General features: G+C 47.3%; 1 protein-coding gene across 7 annotated transcripts in view; it reads right to left on the bottom strand.

The window, feature by feature from the left end:
• Positions 1-18,454, bottom strand: part of LOC119458726 (NAD-dependent protein deacetylase sirtuin-2) — a 419,041-nt gene that overhangs the window by 210,949 nt on the left and 189,638 nt on the right. For all 7 annotated transcript variants that reach the window (XM_049671396.1, XM_049671397.1, XM_049671400.1 and 4 more), the window contains 2 exons: positions 12,166-12,225; positions 3,668-3,723 (listed from right to left, as the gene is read on the bottom strand). In XM_049671396.1, coding sequence (XP_049527353.1) covers positions 3,668-3,723; positions 12,166-12,225 — 116 coding nt within the window. The remainder of the gene's footprint in view (positions 1-3,667; positions 3,724-12,165; positions 12,226-18,454) is intronic.

Here is an 18,454-nt window from a genome sequence, read left to right as displayed (position 1 = left end):
TAAGTACCTGAAATCACTGACTGATGCAATTGGGTTCTTATTGATCATGTATTTGCAATGAAAAGGCTGCTTCTTTCGTGTCATAGTCACGTGGGCGCATTTAGGAATATTAGGATGCATATCCCAAGTGGAACACCAGTCAACCACTGCTGCCAAATGCCTGTTGAGAATTTCCTGGTCTTTCTCGGATTTTATTTCAAGGTCCAGAACGCAGTCAGCTGCAAAAAGGCGGCTGTTTACGGGAGAGTCCAGTGATAAATCATTTAAATTAATCAGAAAAAGGAGGGGCCCTAAAGCTGAGCCCTGTGGGACCCCGGCCAAAAGCGGTAAAGGGATCGATTTAGATTCAGCTATCTGGCCATATTGGTTTCTCTGGAAAAGATAACAATCAAGCCACCACATGATCTTATTGTCCTTTAAAAGGTTCCGCAATTTTAACCTGAGCTTGGAATGCGACATTCTGTCAAAAGCTTTTTCAAAATCAAGAAAGATTATGTCTACCAGACCGCCCTATCAAGAGCAACCGCAAAGTCATTGATGGTATGACTCAATTGTGTGACTGCCGATAAGCTTCGGCGAAACCCGTGTTGGCCACGTTGGAAAAAAGTTATTTGCTTCCAAGTGAAAACATAGGTGTTTGAAAACACCTAAAGTATTGTTTATAAGTTTTACAAACGCTACAATCATAGAACCTTGTGACTTGCATAATGTCGTATTGTGAAACAAAGAAGGATTGCCAGACTGTGACCGTTTGTTATCGGCAAGAATGCAAACAGCTTCCCGGTCCGGCATGCATTCTACAAGAAAGTGTGGATGACATTTAGGTCTTTTGACTGAGTAGCTGAGCTTAAATAAAAACCATCGCACACCATATCCGCGCACTTTGTGGGAAGACCACCGTGGCAATGGCATGCAAGACTCACGTAAACGCTGTGTGATGCGGTCTGCACTGAACGCGTTTCATTAATTCTCGCTAGGGCTACACGTGAAGAGACTCGGCAAGCCACTCTAACAGCACCTGCGTAGTGTAGGCGCACAGCGGCCGAGAACACAGGAACCCCTCTGGTGTCGGAGGGGCACACGGGCGCCCTTGGGGTGGACTAGAACTCAGGGCGACCACTGGTTCCAACAGGTACCGATGCCACACCTCGACATAATCGTGATCACTTGTTGCCAACGTGCGACGATTGGCCCTTTAAACGACGCACATACAGGTGGGCTTGCTTCCGCACTGCACCCATGTCTACCCTGTCTCGAATAAAGACGCCACGCACGAGGCGCACCATCTAGGGCAACATGGGCTTTTAGGGTTAGCGTTGTGATTAGTAGACCAACCCACAGGCGCCAGCGACTCACAACTTCGCTAGCAAAAAATGACTAAACCTCTGCGCATATGATGCTGCCTCTGAGAAGCACATCTGTTAATTCCCACTTTTCACAATTTGTGGAAATTGTCCTAGGCTTGTGGAGGCTTCAGATAAGCTTCATATTTTATATTTCAAATTATCGATATATCCAACTATTTCGGAATCCTCTTCGAATTCAATACATCTGGGTTTGACTGAACTCCATTGCATATTTTGATGAAAAATTACTCCTTACATTTTAAAGCTTGGTACAATTGCCATTGGAATTCCATCTGTAGATAAATTGATTCTTTATTGTAACACCTTTGTTCTTAGTCCAGAAAACTACTGCTTTGGTAGTCGAGACATTTATTCTTAAACGGTTCTGATAAGCCTATTCTTATGATGTCATTACTGTCAAGTCTGTCTCATCTATTAGTTTTGCCGCCGTTTCCCTCTCAAAAAAAAAAAAAGAAGAAAATGCTCGTATCAGCATAAAACATTTATCAGACTCATGTATGCACACAATATCATTTTTATAAATACAGCGAAACCTTGTTACTAAGAACACCACATTAACGAACTTTTCAGAAATACCTCGCTGAATGCTTATAGTTCCAATGTAAAAATATTTCAGTGCTACGAACTTCAGAATAACAATTGTTATTCAGTTTTGGTGTCATGTTAGCAACGCCTCAGTACTACGAACTAATATTACGAAATCTCGAGTTTGTTACATTTCCGTGTATCCTTTACGGCAGCCGGAATAATAGGCCAGCAGATATAGAAACTGGATGCTGCAGCACATGGATTCGGAAAACCTGAGACGGCGCCGGAGGAAAAGAAAAACATCGGAGGGAGATTTTTTTTTAAATGTAGTGTGGAGGCAACGACGCATTAGGTTTCGCAAGCACATGGTCCGCACAGACAAATGTCGCCTAGTAACGAAGGCACATCTCTTCCTTCTTTCTGCGCATGCCTCTTCTTTCTTCTGTGCTGCTTTCTGCGGTTGTACCAGCTACGCATGTGGAGAAATGTAACTTCCGTGCTTGTGGGGATGCCACACTTTCCGGACAGTGTCAGTTACATGCGCTTGCACTTTGGAACAGTTGCGGTGTCCACGCCAAGGAATGTGAAAAACAAAGTATACTTTATAGACGACGTAGAGCTTCTCCTTTGTCGGTGTCTTTCTCGGCTTCAGCATCTGTTTTGTGCGCGCCACTCTATATACAGTGGTGCGGTTGTCGCGTGGGTTTTATCGCGGGAGCACGGGCACGCAGGAACCGACTGACACGGAGGCATCTATCAGCTCAACAAAAAGAACACACCCCCTTTATTGGGCATGAATATATATAGACGCACATAGTCACAGGTGGCACCACGTGCTGCTGGCAGCCTAACGCAAGGGCTAAACTGTGGTGACCTCTACGTTGGTGGCACGTGCCGGCGGAAACTATGGAAAATCTATGGAAAGGAGCGTGGGCTGACAGCCAACAGCGACGTTTTTGAGGATAGCTCATACGGTGACAACTGATGGGATGATGGGTGAAATGGTCAATTTTGGGGCTTTCACTATAACAACCTTTCAGAATAACGGACAATTTGCCACGGTGCCCTGAAGTTCATTATAATATTGGGATTTCACTGTAATATTAAATGGAAATGGTCCAAGAATGCTACCCTGTGGTACACTAAATATAACAGGTAAGGAGTCGGAGAAGTTATCTTAATTGACCAATAATGTCAATAAAGACACAAAAAAAATCTATTGCAGGCTACTCTTTTCAGAACCAGCCTATTCTCTGAGTTCACACAGGTCCAGTGTTACGGTGATTACTGAATGTGTGTAGTGTTTACAAAAAAATAAAGCTAACTCTGGCATATAATTTTCCAACTCAATGTCTCAGTTAAGTCACATTTCATATTTAAACCAGGACTGCTCTCAGTGCCTCCATGAAGCTGAATTTGCATAAAAGAAGACCACGAACTTGAGAGCAGCATTGAAGCATAATTATTAAGAGACAATCCTATAAGTGAACTCCAACAGGAGACCTTAAGCGAAAATAGTAATGGGCTAGTGACATGTTGTGGTGACAGAATTGTAGAGCATGGCACAAATTTGCTGAGACTCTTGCACATAGCTTAAACGTATACGTAAATTATGTATAGGGATGGGTAGCAATGTTCGCCCCATAAAAATAAATGGTTCCGTGAAATGGCCTCATGCGAAGAAATCAGCATGCCAGTGAGGACAAGTGAAGCCAGTATATTTTTTTTAGTATAGTTATCAAGGACAGCCGTGTAAGGAAGGAGTCTCTTACCTCTTCAGATAGGTCAAAGAACCGGTCCGGCAGCCTCTCGCCGAAAAACACAATATCTGCATTGAATGAAAGTAAAACTCATCCATGAGCTGCCTTAGACCTCACCACAGTGCCTCCACAGACTCGGCACTGTTCATAATGACTGTGTGAGGTACACACAAGCGCATAAGCATAGCAGCAATTGCCCGTCTCCCTTGAACTCCCGTATTTAGATCCGCAAGGACCAAATTAAACATCTCGAATGCAATTATGCTGCTACTTCAATTCTTTTTTTGTTTTAGTCTGGTGAGCACTGACTTGTTTTTACTCCAAATGGACAATAGTCTAACCAGTGATAAAAGAAGCAGAAAGGAGAAAGTGATAAACCTTTGTGTTTCTATGCACAAGACTGGCAACCCAATGGAAGCCATACTTGCACCAATGCCACCAAGTTTCACTGCGACTTCAGCCATAGGCAAACAACATCATTGGCAAACAACATCACCACCACTTCACGTTCGACGTCAAGAAAGGCAAGGAAATGCATGCTTAGAAGAAGTATTCACCCCGCTGTTACGTCCCCGGGTGCTGCGTTTTCCCGGCTGTTACGTCGTTTTCGGCCGGTCCCGGCACAGCTCCCATAGAACCCAATGCATTGGTAACCCCGCTGTTACGTCGCAACTGTGGGACCGTTCCCGCATCATACGTTGCGAACTGCCACACCGCGCCGGCCCGAGCGGCCATTTTGACTTTTCATGTCGCTTGGCTTGGTTGCTTGACGATGGCATTGGCCGCCCAAAGTGCTGGGGGCGACATTTATTACGTATTTTCGGTTTCTGCCAGCAAAAGTATGGCTTTTGATATCCGCTTTTGCTATCTAAAGATGATGTCTGTGACGCGTTACGGCCCTAAAATTGGTTTTGGCTCATAGATGTTCCGTATAAAGTCCAAGGGCGATAATGCTGTCGCCGCGCGCCGTATGCTTTCTCTTGCGCGCGAGACGCAGTCGTCGGCTCCCCTCGCAAGCTTTGACTCGCACATTCAGCATACGGCGCCTCGCACGCTTTCACTCGCACATACGTACAGCATACGTCGCCGCGCGCTGTATGCTGTATGTGCGAATGAAAGCGTGCGAGGGAAGCCGCGCGACCATATGCTGAATGTGCGAGTGAAAGCATGCGAGGGGAGCCGACGACCGCGTCTCGCGCGCGAAAGAAAAGCAGGGAGGAAGCACGCCCCCTTCCGTTGCGCTCGAGGCACCAGCGAGGGAGGGGGGGGGGGGGATAGCGGGCAACGTTGTGCTCTGGCATCATACTGCGCGGCGGCGCGCGGTCCCGCGGGCCGTATCTTGAAAGCGATCTGCGTGGGGGCAGATTCTACGCAGTGTAGGTGCGTCGGCGGCTCGTGGCTTTGTGCGTGCTGCGTGTTCCCGGCGCTCAGTTTGGGTTGAAGCGATCGACAACAGCACGAAGGTCACTTCGCTCGCTTCTGCAGCGGCACTTAACTGCGCGTGTCCGTGCTCATCGAGTGTGATGTGTTCATGCTTGCCTGTGGGCGCTGACACCATGTTTGTTAATTAGTTAATAACCGAATGTTTACAAGTTTATACAGACGATAAAACTACTATTCTTACTTTGTATAGCTCATCGCAATCGATACTTCGGCTGTCGGGCGAAACTACTTTTTGTCGCACGTAAGAATTAAAATAATATTGTGTGCAGTTCAACACTACTCCCACTTCTCAATTTTTCCTGTTCCTGGCTCTTGCGTTTCCCGGCTCTTACGTTTTTTTTTTTTTTTTTTCTTTTTTTACGGTCCCGTGAAAAACGTAACAGCGGGGTTCTACTGTATAAGGCTTTTGCAAAGGCTTATAAGGAGTGACGGCGAATATCTCGATAACCTTCGGTTTACAGATGACATTGTCCTGTTCAACAACACTGGGGACAAATTACAACAGATGATTGAGGACCTTAACCGAGAAAGTGCAAGAGTGGGGTTAAAGACTAATATTTATTTACTTACTTCATTATTTATTTATTTGAGTACCCTAAGGGCCCGTTAGGTCATTACATAGGGGGGGATGGAAAAGGCGAAATGCAAGTGGAATGTGTATAATGTAAATAATATAGGAAGACATTAGGTACAATAAAAAAATGATCTAAACGTCGAACAGCAACAAACAAAACAAGAAAGAAAACTGGAAAAAAAGGGGGCTTATACAAAATCTGGTAACGTGAAAAATGCAAACGAACTCAAAACACGATGGAGACGATCAGTCCTCATCAGATTATACGATACGATCAGTCCTCATCAATTATACGATACTAAGCAAACGAAAACACTGCTAAGGTAAATATTCAGGCATATGTGGCCTATGACAGGTAGTGAGTTCATTTGGCAATAGAGAAAACTAGAGGCAAATTTTGATAAACGTTAGTCCTGGCAAATATAGGCTTTACCTTATGAACACAGTCTGCACGCGTGGCGAAGTGAGGAGCAGGAAGAATATGGGCTCGGGCGAATGGAATGGTGGTAAAGGCTATGGAAGAACGACAACCGTGTTAATTTCTGGCGCATGCCCAGAGAAGGAACACTCCATGATTTCTTTAAGGCAGACACACTTTGTTAGCAAGAGTACGAAGACAAGATGAACTGCGCAGCTTTATTTTGAACTGATTCGAGTAGATTCGTGAGATGGGGGTGCCATAATTATGGACGCATATTCTAAGAGGGCCTGATAAGAGAACTGTATGCATGAAGTCTGGTACTATCTGTGTTCGCAAGGTGTAAGTGCCGTTTGAGGCAACAAAGTTTTTTTACATGCATTTGTGGTAATGTGTTCAATGTGGGCATTCCAGCTTAAATTGAAAGTAAACAGAACACGCAAGTATTTAATTGAAGATGCTGAGTCAATAGTAATACCGCATATTTTATACTGGTCAGAAGTAAGTAGAGTAATAGAAGCAAATTTTACATGTTTAGTTTTGGCTATGTTATTTACCATCTGCCATGTTTCACACCATTCAGTAAGTTTTGTTAAATCAGACTGCAGCACAGTGATGTCAGCAGGGCGGCTTATTTCATTATACAAGACGCAGTCATCTGCAAAGAGATGCATTTGTGAAGTAACATTAGTTGCGATGTCATTGGTGTAAATTAAAAATAGCAGTGAACCAAGTACAGATCCTTGAGGAATTCCCGAAGTAATGTGAGTGCAGTTAGAAAAGCAGTTGTTTAAACTGATTACTGATGCAGAAGGCAAAGATAATGTTCAGTATCCTGGCAAGGAAACAAGAATTCGGGATCGCCAGTCAGCCTCTCTGTGCAGGAGCACTTTTACCTAGGTCAATTACTCACAGGGGACCCTGCTCATGAGAAGGCAACTTACATAAGAACTTACCGAGGTTGACAAGGTGGGCCATATCCTAAAAGGCATCGCGGACGACGCCTTCAACTTGCTCGTCTATAACGACGTCTCTACTGTCGACGCCATCGTCAAAGAATGCCGCCGCTTCGAGGTAGCCAAAAGCCGCCGCGTCGTCCCACAGTTTTCCCGGCTCCCAAACACCCCTGCCACGTCTTTTTGCTCCGCTCTTCCTGCCACACGCCTTTTTCAAGAGAACGTCACTCGTATTGTTCGCCGTGAGATTGAAGCGGCGAGTCCAGCCCCCCTTCATCCACGACCCCTCGACGGTGCCTTTGACCCAGCGGCCCCTACTATTTCCGTCATACAAGCAGTTGTGCGGCAAGAAATTGCCAACCTTGGCATCCCTACTGCCTGCTCTGTCTCCCGACCTGATTCGGCATCCATTCCCATGGCCACATCCTTCAACGACCAGTATTTCGCTCCCTGACCACGCAATCCTGCTGAATGGCGTACCCCCGACGACAAACCGATCTGCTTCCGCTGCCACCGAGTTGTTCACGTATCCCGCCACTGCCGCAGCACCTGGATGCCGCCGTACTGGAGCTCATTCTTTGCTCCTCGCCCATACGCCGACGTTCGCCGTTACTCACCTCGCCGTCCGTACTCTACTTCTGATGCCCCTGACAGCCGCTCCTCTGGGCGATCGCCGTCGCCTCAACGCCGTTGCTCCCCGTCACCCCAACCTCGCCGCTTTTCCTCGCCAAACCGCCGGACGGAAAACTAGGCTATGCAGCTCTTGGAGGTAGTGCTGCATCCCGTTCGTCCTGTCCAAATCCTCCGTTGACGCTCCTCACAAACGCGAGCCTAATTGACGTAGACGTGGATGGTGTTCCATTTAAGGCATTGGTTGATACTGGAGCCCAAGTGTCCATAATGAGCGCTACCCTATGTCGTCGCCTCAAAAAAGTTCTTACCCCTACCGTCACTCGAGCCGTACGCGTCGCCAATGGCGCCACTGTTGCCGTCTGTGGTATGTGCACTGCTCGCGTCGGAATTGCTGGCCGCCAAGTTCCCGTCCTGTTCTCCGTGCTGACCAGTTGCCCTCATGATCTAGTCTTCGGGCTCGACTTCCTGGCGACGCATTCTGCCCTCATCGACTGTTCCACCGGTACGCTGTGCCTCGAGCTTCCTCTTCTTTTCGACGTTCGCCCCGCACAACCGAACACCCTATGCACTACAACGTTTGTTCGGTTACCTCCAAAAGCTCTAACGTTCGTCGAATTGGCCTCAACGGCAACCGTGCCTGATGGTGACTATGTCGTCGCCCCTATTCGTGATGTCCTCCTAGCGCGCGACATCTCTGTACCACACTCTGTCGTTACCCTTGCCGCTAATCGGATGTGTCTCCTTGTTGTCAATTTTGGCTTGACGAAGCAAGTGTTACCACGTCACTGCTTTTGCAGCCGACGCGTCTCCAGATCCTCCTGATTACCCGCAGGATGCCTTGAACCACGACGGCCCATTACGTCCCATGGTCGCTCTGGACCTCGCCCCTGGCCAAGCTGCCGCCTTATATCGCCTTTTGCTTTCTTACCGCGACATATTTGACACTGACAATCGCCCACTTGGTCAGACGTCCCTTGTTAAGCATCGGATAAACACTGGTGATGCTGTTCCCATTCATCGCCGACCGTATCGCGTGTCCACGGCAGAGCTGCAAGTTATTCAGCAGGAAGTCAACAAGATGCTCGCCAAAGGCATTGTTGAGCCCTCATCAAGCCCTTGGGCGTCGCCGGTCGTGCTCGTCAAAAAGAAAGATGGCACGTGGCGTTTCTGCGTTGATTACTGCCACCTAAACCGAATCACTAAAAAGGACGTTTACCCGCTACCACGAGTTGACAACGCTCTTGATTGTCTTCACGGTGCCAAATACTTTTCGTCCATTGACCTTCAATCTGGTTATTGGCAGATTTCCGTCGATGAGCGAGACCAAGAAAAGACCGCTTTCGTCACTCCAGATGGCCTCTACCAATTTAAGGTTATGCCGTTTGGTTTATGCAATGCCCCAGCCACGTTCGAACGGATGATGGACTCCCTGCTTCAAGGTTTCAAATGGTCAACTTGCCTTTGTTACCTCGACGACGTCCTTGTGTTTTCTCCCATGTTTGAGAAGCACCTTCAGTGCGTCGCAGCTATCCTTGACGTCTTCCACCAGTCTGGGCTCCAATTGAACTCATCAAAGTGCCACTTTGGGCGCCGACAGATTACAGTGCTCGGCCATCTCATCGATGCTTCCGGAGTACAACCCGACCCGGAGAAGGTTCGAGCAGTAACAGCTTTTCCTGTGCCTCAGTCTGTCAAAGATGTCCGGAGTTTTGTGGGGCTCTGCTCTTATTTCAGACGGTTTGTGAAAGATTTCGCAGCAATCGCTCGGCCACTCTCTGAACTTCTGAAGAAAGACGTGCCTTTTACGTGGGGTTCCCCTCAGGCTGCCGCATTTTCACGCCTTATCACGATTCTGACCAATCCACCGATCTTAGCCCACTTTGACCCGTCCGCACCTACAGAGGTCCGAACCAATGCCAGTGGTTATGGGATCGGCGCAGTCTTAGCGCCACGGCAACACGGACACGACCGCCTTATAGCCTACGCTAGCCGGCTCCTGACAACTGCAGAGCGCAACTGTTCGATTACCGAGCGTGAATGTCTTGCTCTTGTCTGAGCTGTTTCAAAGTTCCGCCCATATTTATATGGCAAGCCCTTCTCAGTAATCACAGACCATCATGCGCTGTGTTGGCTTTCGTCGCTCAAGGATCCTACTGGCAGGCTCGGTCGTTGGGCTCTCCGACTACAACAATATCCCTACACAGTGACGTACAAGTCGGGACGCCACCACCAGGACGCAGATTGTCTCTCTCGCTACCCAGTCCAAGACCCGACCTCTACGTCTGATACTGACACCGACGCCTGTGTTCTCTCTGTTTTTCTACTGGTTCATGTCGCCGACGAGCAGCGCCGTGACCCGTCCTTGCGTATCATCATTGACCGCCTGGAATCGTCACTTGCCGACCGCTCCCTTCGCCTATTCACACTTCAAGATGGCGTACTCTACCGCCACAACCTTCACCCCGACCGCCCCGCATTACTCCTTGTGATCCCTAAACACCTTCGCTCGGCTGTTCTCCATGAACTTCACGACCTCCCCACTGCCGGTCACCTCGGTGTGTCACGTACCTACGACCGGCTCCGCTGACGCTTCTTTTGGCCAGGGCTTGCTCGCTCCGTTCGAAGATACGTAGCTGCGTGTGAGAAATGTCAGCGACGCAAGACACCGTCGACGCTCCCTGCTGGGTACCTTCAACCAATTGACATTCCCGCGGAACCATTCTTTCGGGTTGGTTTAGATTTACTTGGTCGTTTTCCTCTTTCTACCTCTGGGAACAGATGGGTCGCTGTGGCCACAGATTATGCCACGCGCTACACCATCACCTGAGCGCTCCCTACAAGCTGCGCCACAGACGTTGCCGATTTTCTTCTACACGACGTGATTTTATTACATGGAGCTCCGCGACAACTTCTCACAGACCGTGGCCGGACATTCCTGTCAAAAGTTATCGCGGACATCCTGCAGTCCTGTGCCACGAGGCACAAGCTATCCACGTCATACCATCCGCAAACAAATGGCCTCACGGAGCATCTTAATCGCACTCTCACAGACATGCTCGCGAAGTATGTCTCTTCCGACCACACCGACTGGGACCTCGCTCTACCGTTTGTCACCTTTGCGTATAATACCTCGCGCCACGACACAGCCGGTTATTCCCCATTTTCCCTTCTGTTCGGCCGAGAACCAGCACTGCCCCTCGACACAACCCTCCCTGTTCACGAAGCGCCCACCAGTGAATATGCACTTGATGCCGTCGCCCGCGCTGCCCACGCAAGAGAAATTGCCCGTGACCACCTTCTGCACTCCCAAGAGAGTCAAAGGCGTTTGTACGACCAGCGACACCGAGACGTGCACTTCCCGCCTGGTTCTCTGGTGCTTCTATGGTCTCCGTCGCGTCAGGTCGGCCTGTCAGAAAAACTGCTGTCTCGTTACACAGGCCCCTACCGAGTGCTTCGTGCCGTGACTCCCGTCACCTACGAGATCGCTCCTGACGCCCCAACTGCTTCCCAGTCCAGTGATATCGTGCACGTTACACGACTGAAGCAGTATCACCCTCCCAGTGATGACATTTAGACGCTCCGGGACGTCGCTTCTGCCGCCGGGGGATTATGCGACACGCTTGTGGTATTTGGTTGTTTGAACGATGCGCGCGGGCGCCAGCACTCGAGAAAAGAAGAGGAAGAAGGAGCTGGGCTCGCGCTGTGAGTCTAACCGGTCAGCGCTGCAACCGCTGTTGTAAATACAACCTGTAAATAGTTGGTCGTCTTACTGACTGGTCCTTCGCGTAACAATATCAAGGTCAGATTGAAGACGGTTAGTATCACAATCTGCAGTTATTTCTCTAAAGATAACACAATCATCAGCGAAGAGATGAATGTTAGAAGTTACTTGCGAAGGAAGGTCATTAATATATATTAAGAACAACAAAGGACAGAGAACCGATCCTTGGGGCACTCCGGAAGCAACAGAACACATTGGTGAATTGCAGCCGTTAGCAGTAACGTATTGTGAGCAATGAACAAGAAAACATTCGATCCATTTTAAAAGATTACTATCAATATTCAAATGGGTTAGTTTGTTGACTAGAAGTTTGTGACATACTTTATTGAAAGCTTTTGATAAATCTAAAAAAATGCAGTCAGCGCATGACGAACGATCAAGAATTCGATGCAACTGATGAGTGAAGGATACGAGTTGAGTCTCGCATGAGTATGATTTCCTACAGCCAAGTTGCGCAGGTGAAAAAAATGTGGTATCTTAAAGAAAGTCGAGGTTTTTTAATACAATGTGTTTGAGTAGTTTGCAGCACGTGCTGGTAAGTGAGAGGTCTCAAGACACTTGCTCAGCAACATGGAGGAAGAAATGGTAACACGTGGGCACTATAAATCTCTACAAGAAGACAGGGCATTGTGAAACCTAGCAACACAACGAGTTATGAAACAAAGTCTGTAGTACAAATGCCTTTCACAAGAGTGATGTCCTCACCTGGCTTAACAGGACAGCCGCAGTCCAAGCACAGGGGCACAGGCTCCGCAGCTATCCGCTCTGTAAAACATAAGCCACCACACACAATCAATCAATCATCGAGTTTATTTACGTTGTGTATTTGCGAATAAGCTTCAGCGAAAAGTGAAACAATTTGTTTGAAGAAAGCCCAAGCCCACAGACTGAATTTACTGAGCAAACTTAGTACCTATGGCTCAAAAAACGCTCGCACAGTCAGAAAATGACTTGTTCTGGGTCCCCATTTTATTTTCTTGAAATTTTGAGGGAATGAGAGGTCTCAAAACATGCATTCCTGACAGTGGTCTCTGCCTGAAAGTTGAGATAATGAATATCAAAAAGTTTTTCAACGTAAAAAGTTTTTCAACGTTTGTTATGTAAAACGACACAAGGCAGGACTATTTACACTGTATTTACACTAGACAGACACAGTAGCCAAGATGGTGGACAGCCACCAGCACCCGACAGAACCGTCTTCTTTGTCGTCTGCCCCTGGCAGAATGTGTCTCTCATAGCATTACCCCCGGCGGCGGAAGCGCCGTCTCAGCAGTCAGCAGAGGATTTGCAGGGGACGACGGCATTGCAGCTTCACCTCCATAAGCTGCACTATCTAGTTTTCCGGCAGCGAGCGTCCAGAGAAGGACGGCGAGGAAAAGCGGCGAGGCTGCGGAGAGCGGGACTGGCGGCGTTGTGGCGACGGGGAGCGGGAGAAGCGGCGAACAGGAGCAGTGGCGTCAGAGAGAAGAGGCTCGTGGGAGGACGACGAGTAGTAAGTAGGGGAACCAGCGGCTGGACGTCTAAAAGGAGTCGAGTGCATGGAGGTCTGGCGAGATGCGTAGGTCCAACGGCGATGGCAATAACGAGCAATGTGCCCGGCTTGATGACAGGAGAAGCAGATGGGCTGATCGTCGGGCGTTCTCCATTCCGCAGGGTTGCGGAAGGAGACAGGAGAGGTGTAGGATCGTCGAGCAGGTCCAGAGGAATAAGGCTGAGCGTCAGGACGAGTCAGTGGGCACTCCGATGGAAGGCCGAGATTGGCAAACTCCTGCCTTACTACAGCTTGAATGAGGGACACTGATGGCGGCGCGGCGTTGGGTCACTGGCGTGGGATGTAAACACGGGTGGTGGAATAGGTGCAGGACAGGCAGCTTCAATCTCGCGACGAACAATACGGGTAATGTGGTCACAGGTTGGCGGCAGGCGAACGGCATCACACGATGAACTTGCAGCTGTATTGGGCAGCCGGGTGAATCTCTGGGTTATACGGCGGCTCTTGGCATGTTCAAACCGCCGACACTCTTTGATGATTGTGTCGACGGTATCAACGTTGGTGTACACGAGCAGGTTAAAGGCATCGTCAGCGATACCTTTGAGCACATGAGAAACCCTCTCGGACTCAGGCATGTGCTCGTCAACCTGGCGGCAAAGAGCGATAACGTCCTGGATGTAAGAGACGTATGACTCGGAGGATGTCTGTGCACGAGTCACAAGTTCATTCCGCGCAGCATGCTGCCGGCCAGTACTGTCCCCGAAAAGGTCGCGTATCTTCTCTTTGAAAGAGTCCAAGCTTGTAATGTCCGCCTCGTGCGTCTCGAACCACACCCGTGGTGGGCCATCGAGGTAAAAAAGCACGTTGGCGAGCATAAGGGTCGGGTCCCACCTGTAGCTGGCGCTGATCCGTTCGTAAAGGTTGAGCCATTTGTCGACGTCAACCCCATCCTGGCCAGAAAAGACGCCAGGATCACGAGCAGGAGGCAGAACGATGTAGGTGGGAGCCACGGGAGGGGCAGCGGGTGAAGACGATGTGCCTGCACCGACTGACATGGTCGCAAGCGTGATGAGGCGGCCGTTGCGGAGCTCCGTGATGGAAACAGGGAACTACCCAGCACCTCCACCACAAAGATGTTACGTAAAACGACACAAGGCGGGACTATTTACACTGTATTTACACTAGACAGACACAGTAGCCAAGATGGTGGACAGCCACCAGCACCCGACAGAACCGTCTTCTTTGTCGTCTGCCCCTGGCAGAATGTGTCTCTCGTAGCAATATTTCTGTTCTGTTTGGACAGACACACAAATATCACCCTACTATGCCCATTTTCACGGGTGACTGCTTATTATTTTGATGCACGGCACATGTCCATGATGATGCCTTACTGACTGAATATTTAATGGCAACTAATGTTTAGTGTATCAGATAGGACATGGAAATTAATCTCTAAAATTCAGTATGCAATACTATATCAAATAGAACATTTTTGGACAGACACACAAATATCACCCTACTATGCCCATTTTCACGGGTGACTGCTTATTATTTTGATGCACGGCACATGTCCAAGACGATGCCTTACTGACTGAATATTTGATGGCAATTAATTACTCTTTTGCAATTGGCAATGACATAATAAAATTATTAACAAAAAGGAAATACTATTCTGAAGTAACTATTGTTTCTATCACGAGTTTCTGGCATGCTTGAATAGAAAAACACAGTTAACCAAACAGGTTTAATTACTGAATGAAATATATGGTGAACATCTAGATTCACGCTCGCCGCATTGTTCACTGTGCCAGCCGCCACAACAGAAGGCTTGGAGAGAAAAATGCCACGCCAAGGTATGGTGGTGCCATCTGGATGTAGATCATGGTAACATCCTCCTGTGATTGAAATTTGGTGTTATAAACGACAAAGTGTTTGAGTTGAAATCACCGGCATCAACACAATCTTTGGGAGATTGGCCTTGGACACATAGGAGCTGCTGCGATCTGTGTGGCCACCCTACAAGCGGTGTGGTGCTCTCTTGGGTGCCCTGGGCTGCTGACTGCATCATCTTGAAGGCATGGCCAATCCTAGATGTGCACTTTGCTGCGGCTCAAAACACCTACTCACACTCTGTGTGATCTAAAACCACACTGCTCTACTACAGCAGTACTCTCTGAACACGTTGGTGGGTACTGTGACACTTTGATCTTTGTTCAATGGATCCTTTGCACGTCTGTCATGGGCACTTCATGGTGCATTTCTTGTGGTCCATTCTGTTCCATTCTCAAGCAAAATTATTGAAGGCTTCAAAAGAAAATTGGCGGCCATTGTTCGTGACAATAACTGCTGGTACCTTGCAAAATGTGCTTTCAACTTGCGAATGACACAGGCACGTGTCAGGGTCACGTGTCATCTGGTCAACCTGCCAGAAATTGCTTTTGCCTTTGCCCAGTGAACCACAAATATCCATTGCATGTACCACAAAAGACCAAATATCCAAGACATTTAATGACGTCCAGTTTACATCTATAGTATGTTCGACTAGTACGTGGCAGTCAAGGGTCATCCAGAGGACGTCGAATGTCCTTATGATTTGGACATCTGTTGCACATTCAAAGCTCTCGTGCATTGATCGTACATTGTGCGTTATGAGTCGATGCACGCACTATGCCGCAGAAATACAAGCGAATTGTCTCTAATGCCTAACAATGGGAAGCTAGGAGAGCAAAACCATTTAATTAAATATTTTGCAATTTAGCACGACCTTTGCACGCACTGCTGGAAGCCAATACTTTCGCAATTTTTTCGCTATGCTTTCGGTCTCGGTTACGTCATTTTCTTTCTCATACAAATATGCTTTATTTTTCGGTTATACCTATTAGTACACTGTTGAAAATACTAACCTTTAACTTGCTGATGTATTACGACAGTTTAAAAAGAGAAAAAGAAGCTTGAACTCGCAATAGCTTTGACTTCGCATCGCCACTGATATCAATTCAGCAACACGCGCCTCGATGCAAGTGCGCAGCAATGTTCCGGGCGTGAGCAGCATGTGCTTTATTTGTGTCTTTTCGACTTTTGTGCGGTTGACCATGGCCCAAGTACGTATATACTAGGCAGAACTGTACAGTTACGTGCTGAAATTTAGAGCTGTGCTTCTGACTGCTATTTGTGGAACTTTTGTTCGCCTTGCGGAGCGCTTACGGGAATGTTCTGGAGGTAATGTTTTGATGGTTAATTTTCGCACATGTTTGTATCGCTTGGTTTCCAGCGTTCCTCTTCAATTGTCAGGGATATTTCTCATTTGCAATGCCTATCTCCAAGTCTCTGGCAGCATTATGTTATTGGCACTTTTGTGATCTGAGAAGCTGCCTGACCAAGTTGCCTATCAAGATGAACATGCCGGAATATCTCTGGATTCTGCTTGCGTGGAATTTATTTTACCATATATTTTTCAATGCAGCTAGAAAGTACTGGTTTTCTATCTTGAATCCGGTAGCCCCAGAAGCAGGTGCTGGCAAGCAGGCCATGCACTTTTGGTCATTAATTAGTATGTGATACTACCTCTTACTAATCAGTTTTATTCTTTTTAATTATAATTGTGGCACTGTGCTTACTAGTCATTTTGTGCCTACTCGTTACTTGTGTTTTAATGAAGTTTAATTTTCAAGAATCTGTTTTTGATGACGTTTTTTTTTTAGATCCGCGTTTAACCTGTTTGTATACAGCGAGAACATGTAATGAATAATTTTATACATGTGCGTGGCGGGGGCCGATAACTTTTGTAATAAAGCTTTATCAGTTGTATAAATAAAAAAGTAACATTGGTATGACATTGTGAGTTTCACTGGTGTGCTTTACCTAGTGCTTACTGAACTCACTATTTTTCATTTATCCATTGCAGGATTTGTAATGATGTACAATGATCAAAATGCGGATTTACGGTTTTGTTAGCACAGTTTTCGCATTTTGATGAGCGCTAGAACTATATATAAAAGTTGACAGTCACTTTAGCAACACTGAAGAGTATGAAGGCAGAAGCCTGCACACTCACGAAGCATTAATTAAATAATTTCTCATTCTCATTCGCATGTGTTGTTACTTCTATTGTTTTCTCCTACAAAGTTGTGGGCTCGAGTGCCTTAATTACCTGTGCCTTAATTAACTTCGTCATAATTAACACCAATGGTTGCGGGCTCTACTCCCACCAAAGGTCGAGGGTTTGAGTGCCTTAATTTTATCTTAATTAACTTTGTCTTAACACCAAAAGTCGTGGGTTCGACTTCCACCAAAGGTCGAGAGTTCAAGTGCTTTAATTAACTCTGCCGTAATTAACTTGCCTTAAGTAACTTCGCTCTAATGAACACCCACGGTAGTGGGTTAGACTCTACCTTCACCATGTCAATTGGAATCCAACTTGGAGATAATTTGGAGATGTGGCCGGTTCGCCCATATCTTCAAGTGGTTTCAACTCCCAACAAAGGCCGTGGGTTAGAGTGCCTCAATTAACTCTATCTTAATGAACTATGCCTTAATTCTCTTCGACCTGATTAACACCAAAGGTCGAAGGTTCAATCCCCAATTTCGGTGCCTTTGAATTTTGGTGCTGCAACGCTGGACATCGGATTTTTCGACCATTGAGCCATCTAAGGATTTCACCTTAATAAGTGTTGCAATTCATATTTTCACATTCACACATTTACACGTTAACAAAACATTTCAAGCAAAGTCACCAGCTACATGCCGACAATGGGGGTAACTGTGCCATTAGTGTGCCTCAGCAGATGTACCATCGAGGACAAATTAAATGCGAACAGCGGAGTGTGTGGCCGAAGCATAACTAAAGGTATACTGTGCATGTCGTCGGCCAATCATTGTGCACGTGCGTGGGGATGTATTTCTCGAGGAAGAGTGCAGCGCTTCTCGCCCTATTGCGATAAACGTCACCCGTATTTTGTCTGAAAGTTGTTTTCTGATCTCTCCTCGGCAGTGCCATACCCACCTGGCAGTACAGTGTTATGGTGAATAGCACCATCGCTACATCTGTAGTGTGATATAGCTGGCATGCACCCAGCTTGCTAACGTGCATTGCTTTGCTTTTGTTACCACCATCAAAGCTGCCAGTGTCTAATCGTAATTTGAATAGCACGAAAAATGTATTGCATTGGATGCGCAACAACAGTGCTAGCCACCTTAAAAGTAATCACAGATAGGAATGGCACTGCAATGGCGGGGTGAGAATACAAGCTTCCAACAAAATACAGGTGACGTAATATGCACTAGGACAAGCAGCCCCGCACTCCGCATCGAAGCCATGTGTACAATGATCGCTGGCCGACGCCACACACTGTGCTTTTAGTTACGTTTTGGCCACACACTCTGCTGTTCACATTTCATTTGTATTCAATAGTACATCTCCTGTGGCACTCGCAGGTATACAACTCATTATAGCGTCAACAGGAAAGATCCACTAGATGTTCTATGGACCTCCTGCATCCCCAA

This window comes from Dermacentor silvarum, chromosome 7, assembly GCF_013339745.2.
Source record: "Dermacentor silvarum isolate Dsil-2018 chromosome 7, BIME_Dsil_1.4, whole genome shotgun sequence".
NCBI classification, from domain to species: Eukaryota; Metazoa; Arthropoda; class Arachnida; order Ixodida; family Ixodidae; genus Dermacentor; species Dermacentor silvarum.
Note: the sequence above shows the minus strand (reverse complement) of the source record. Positions and strands in the feature narration are given on the sequence as shown.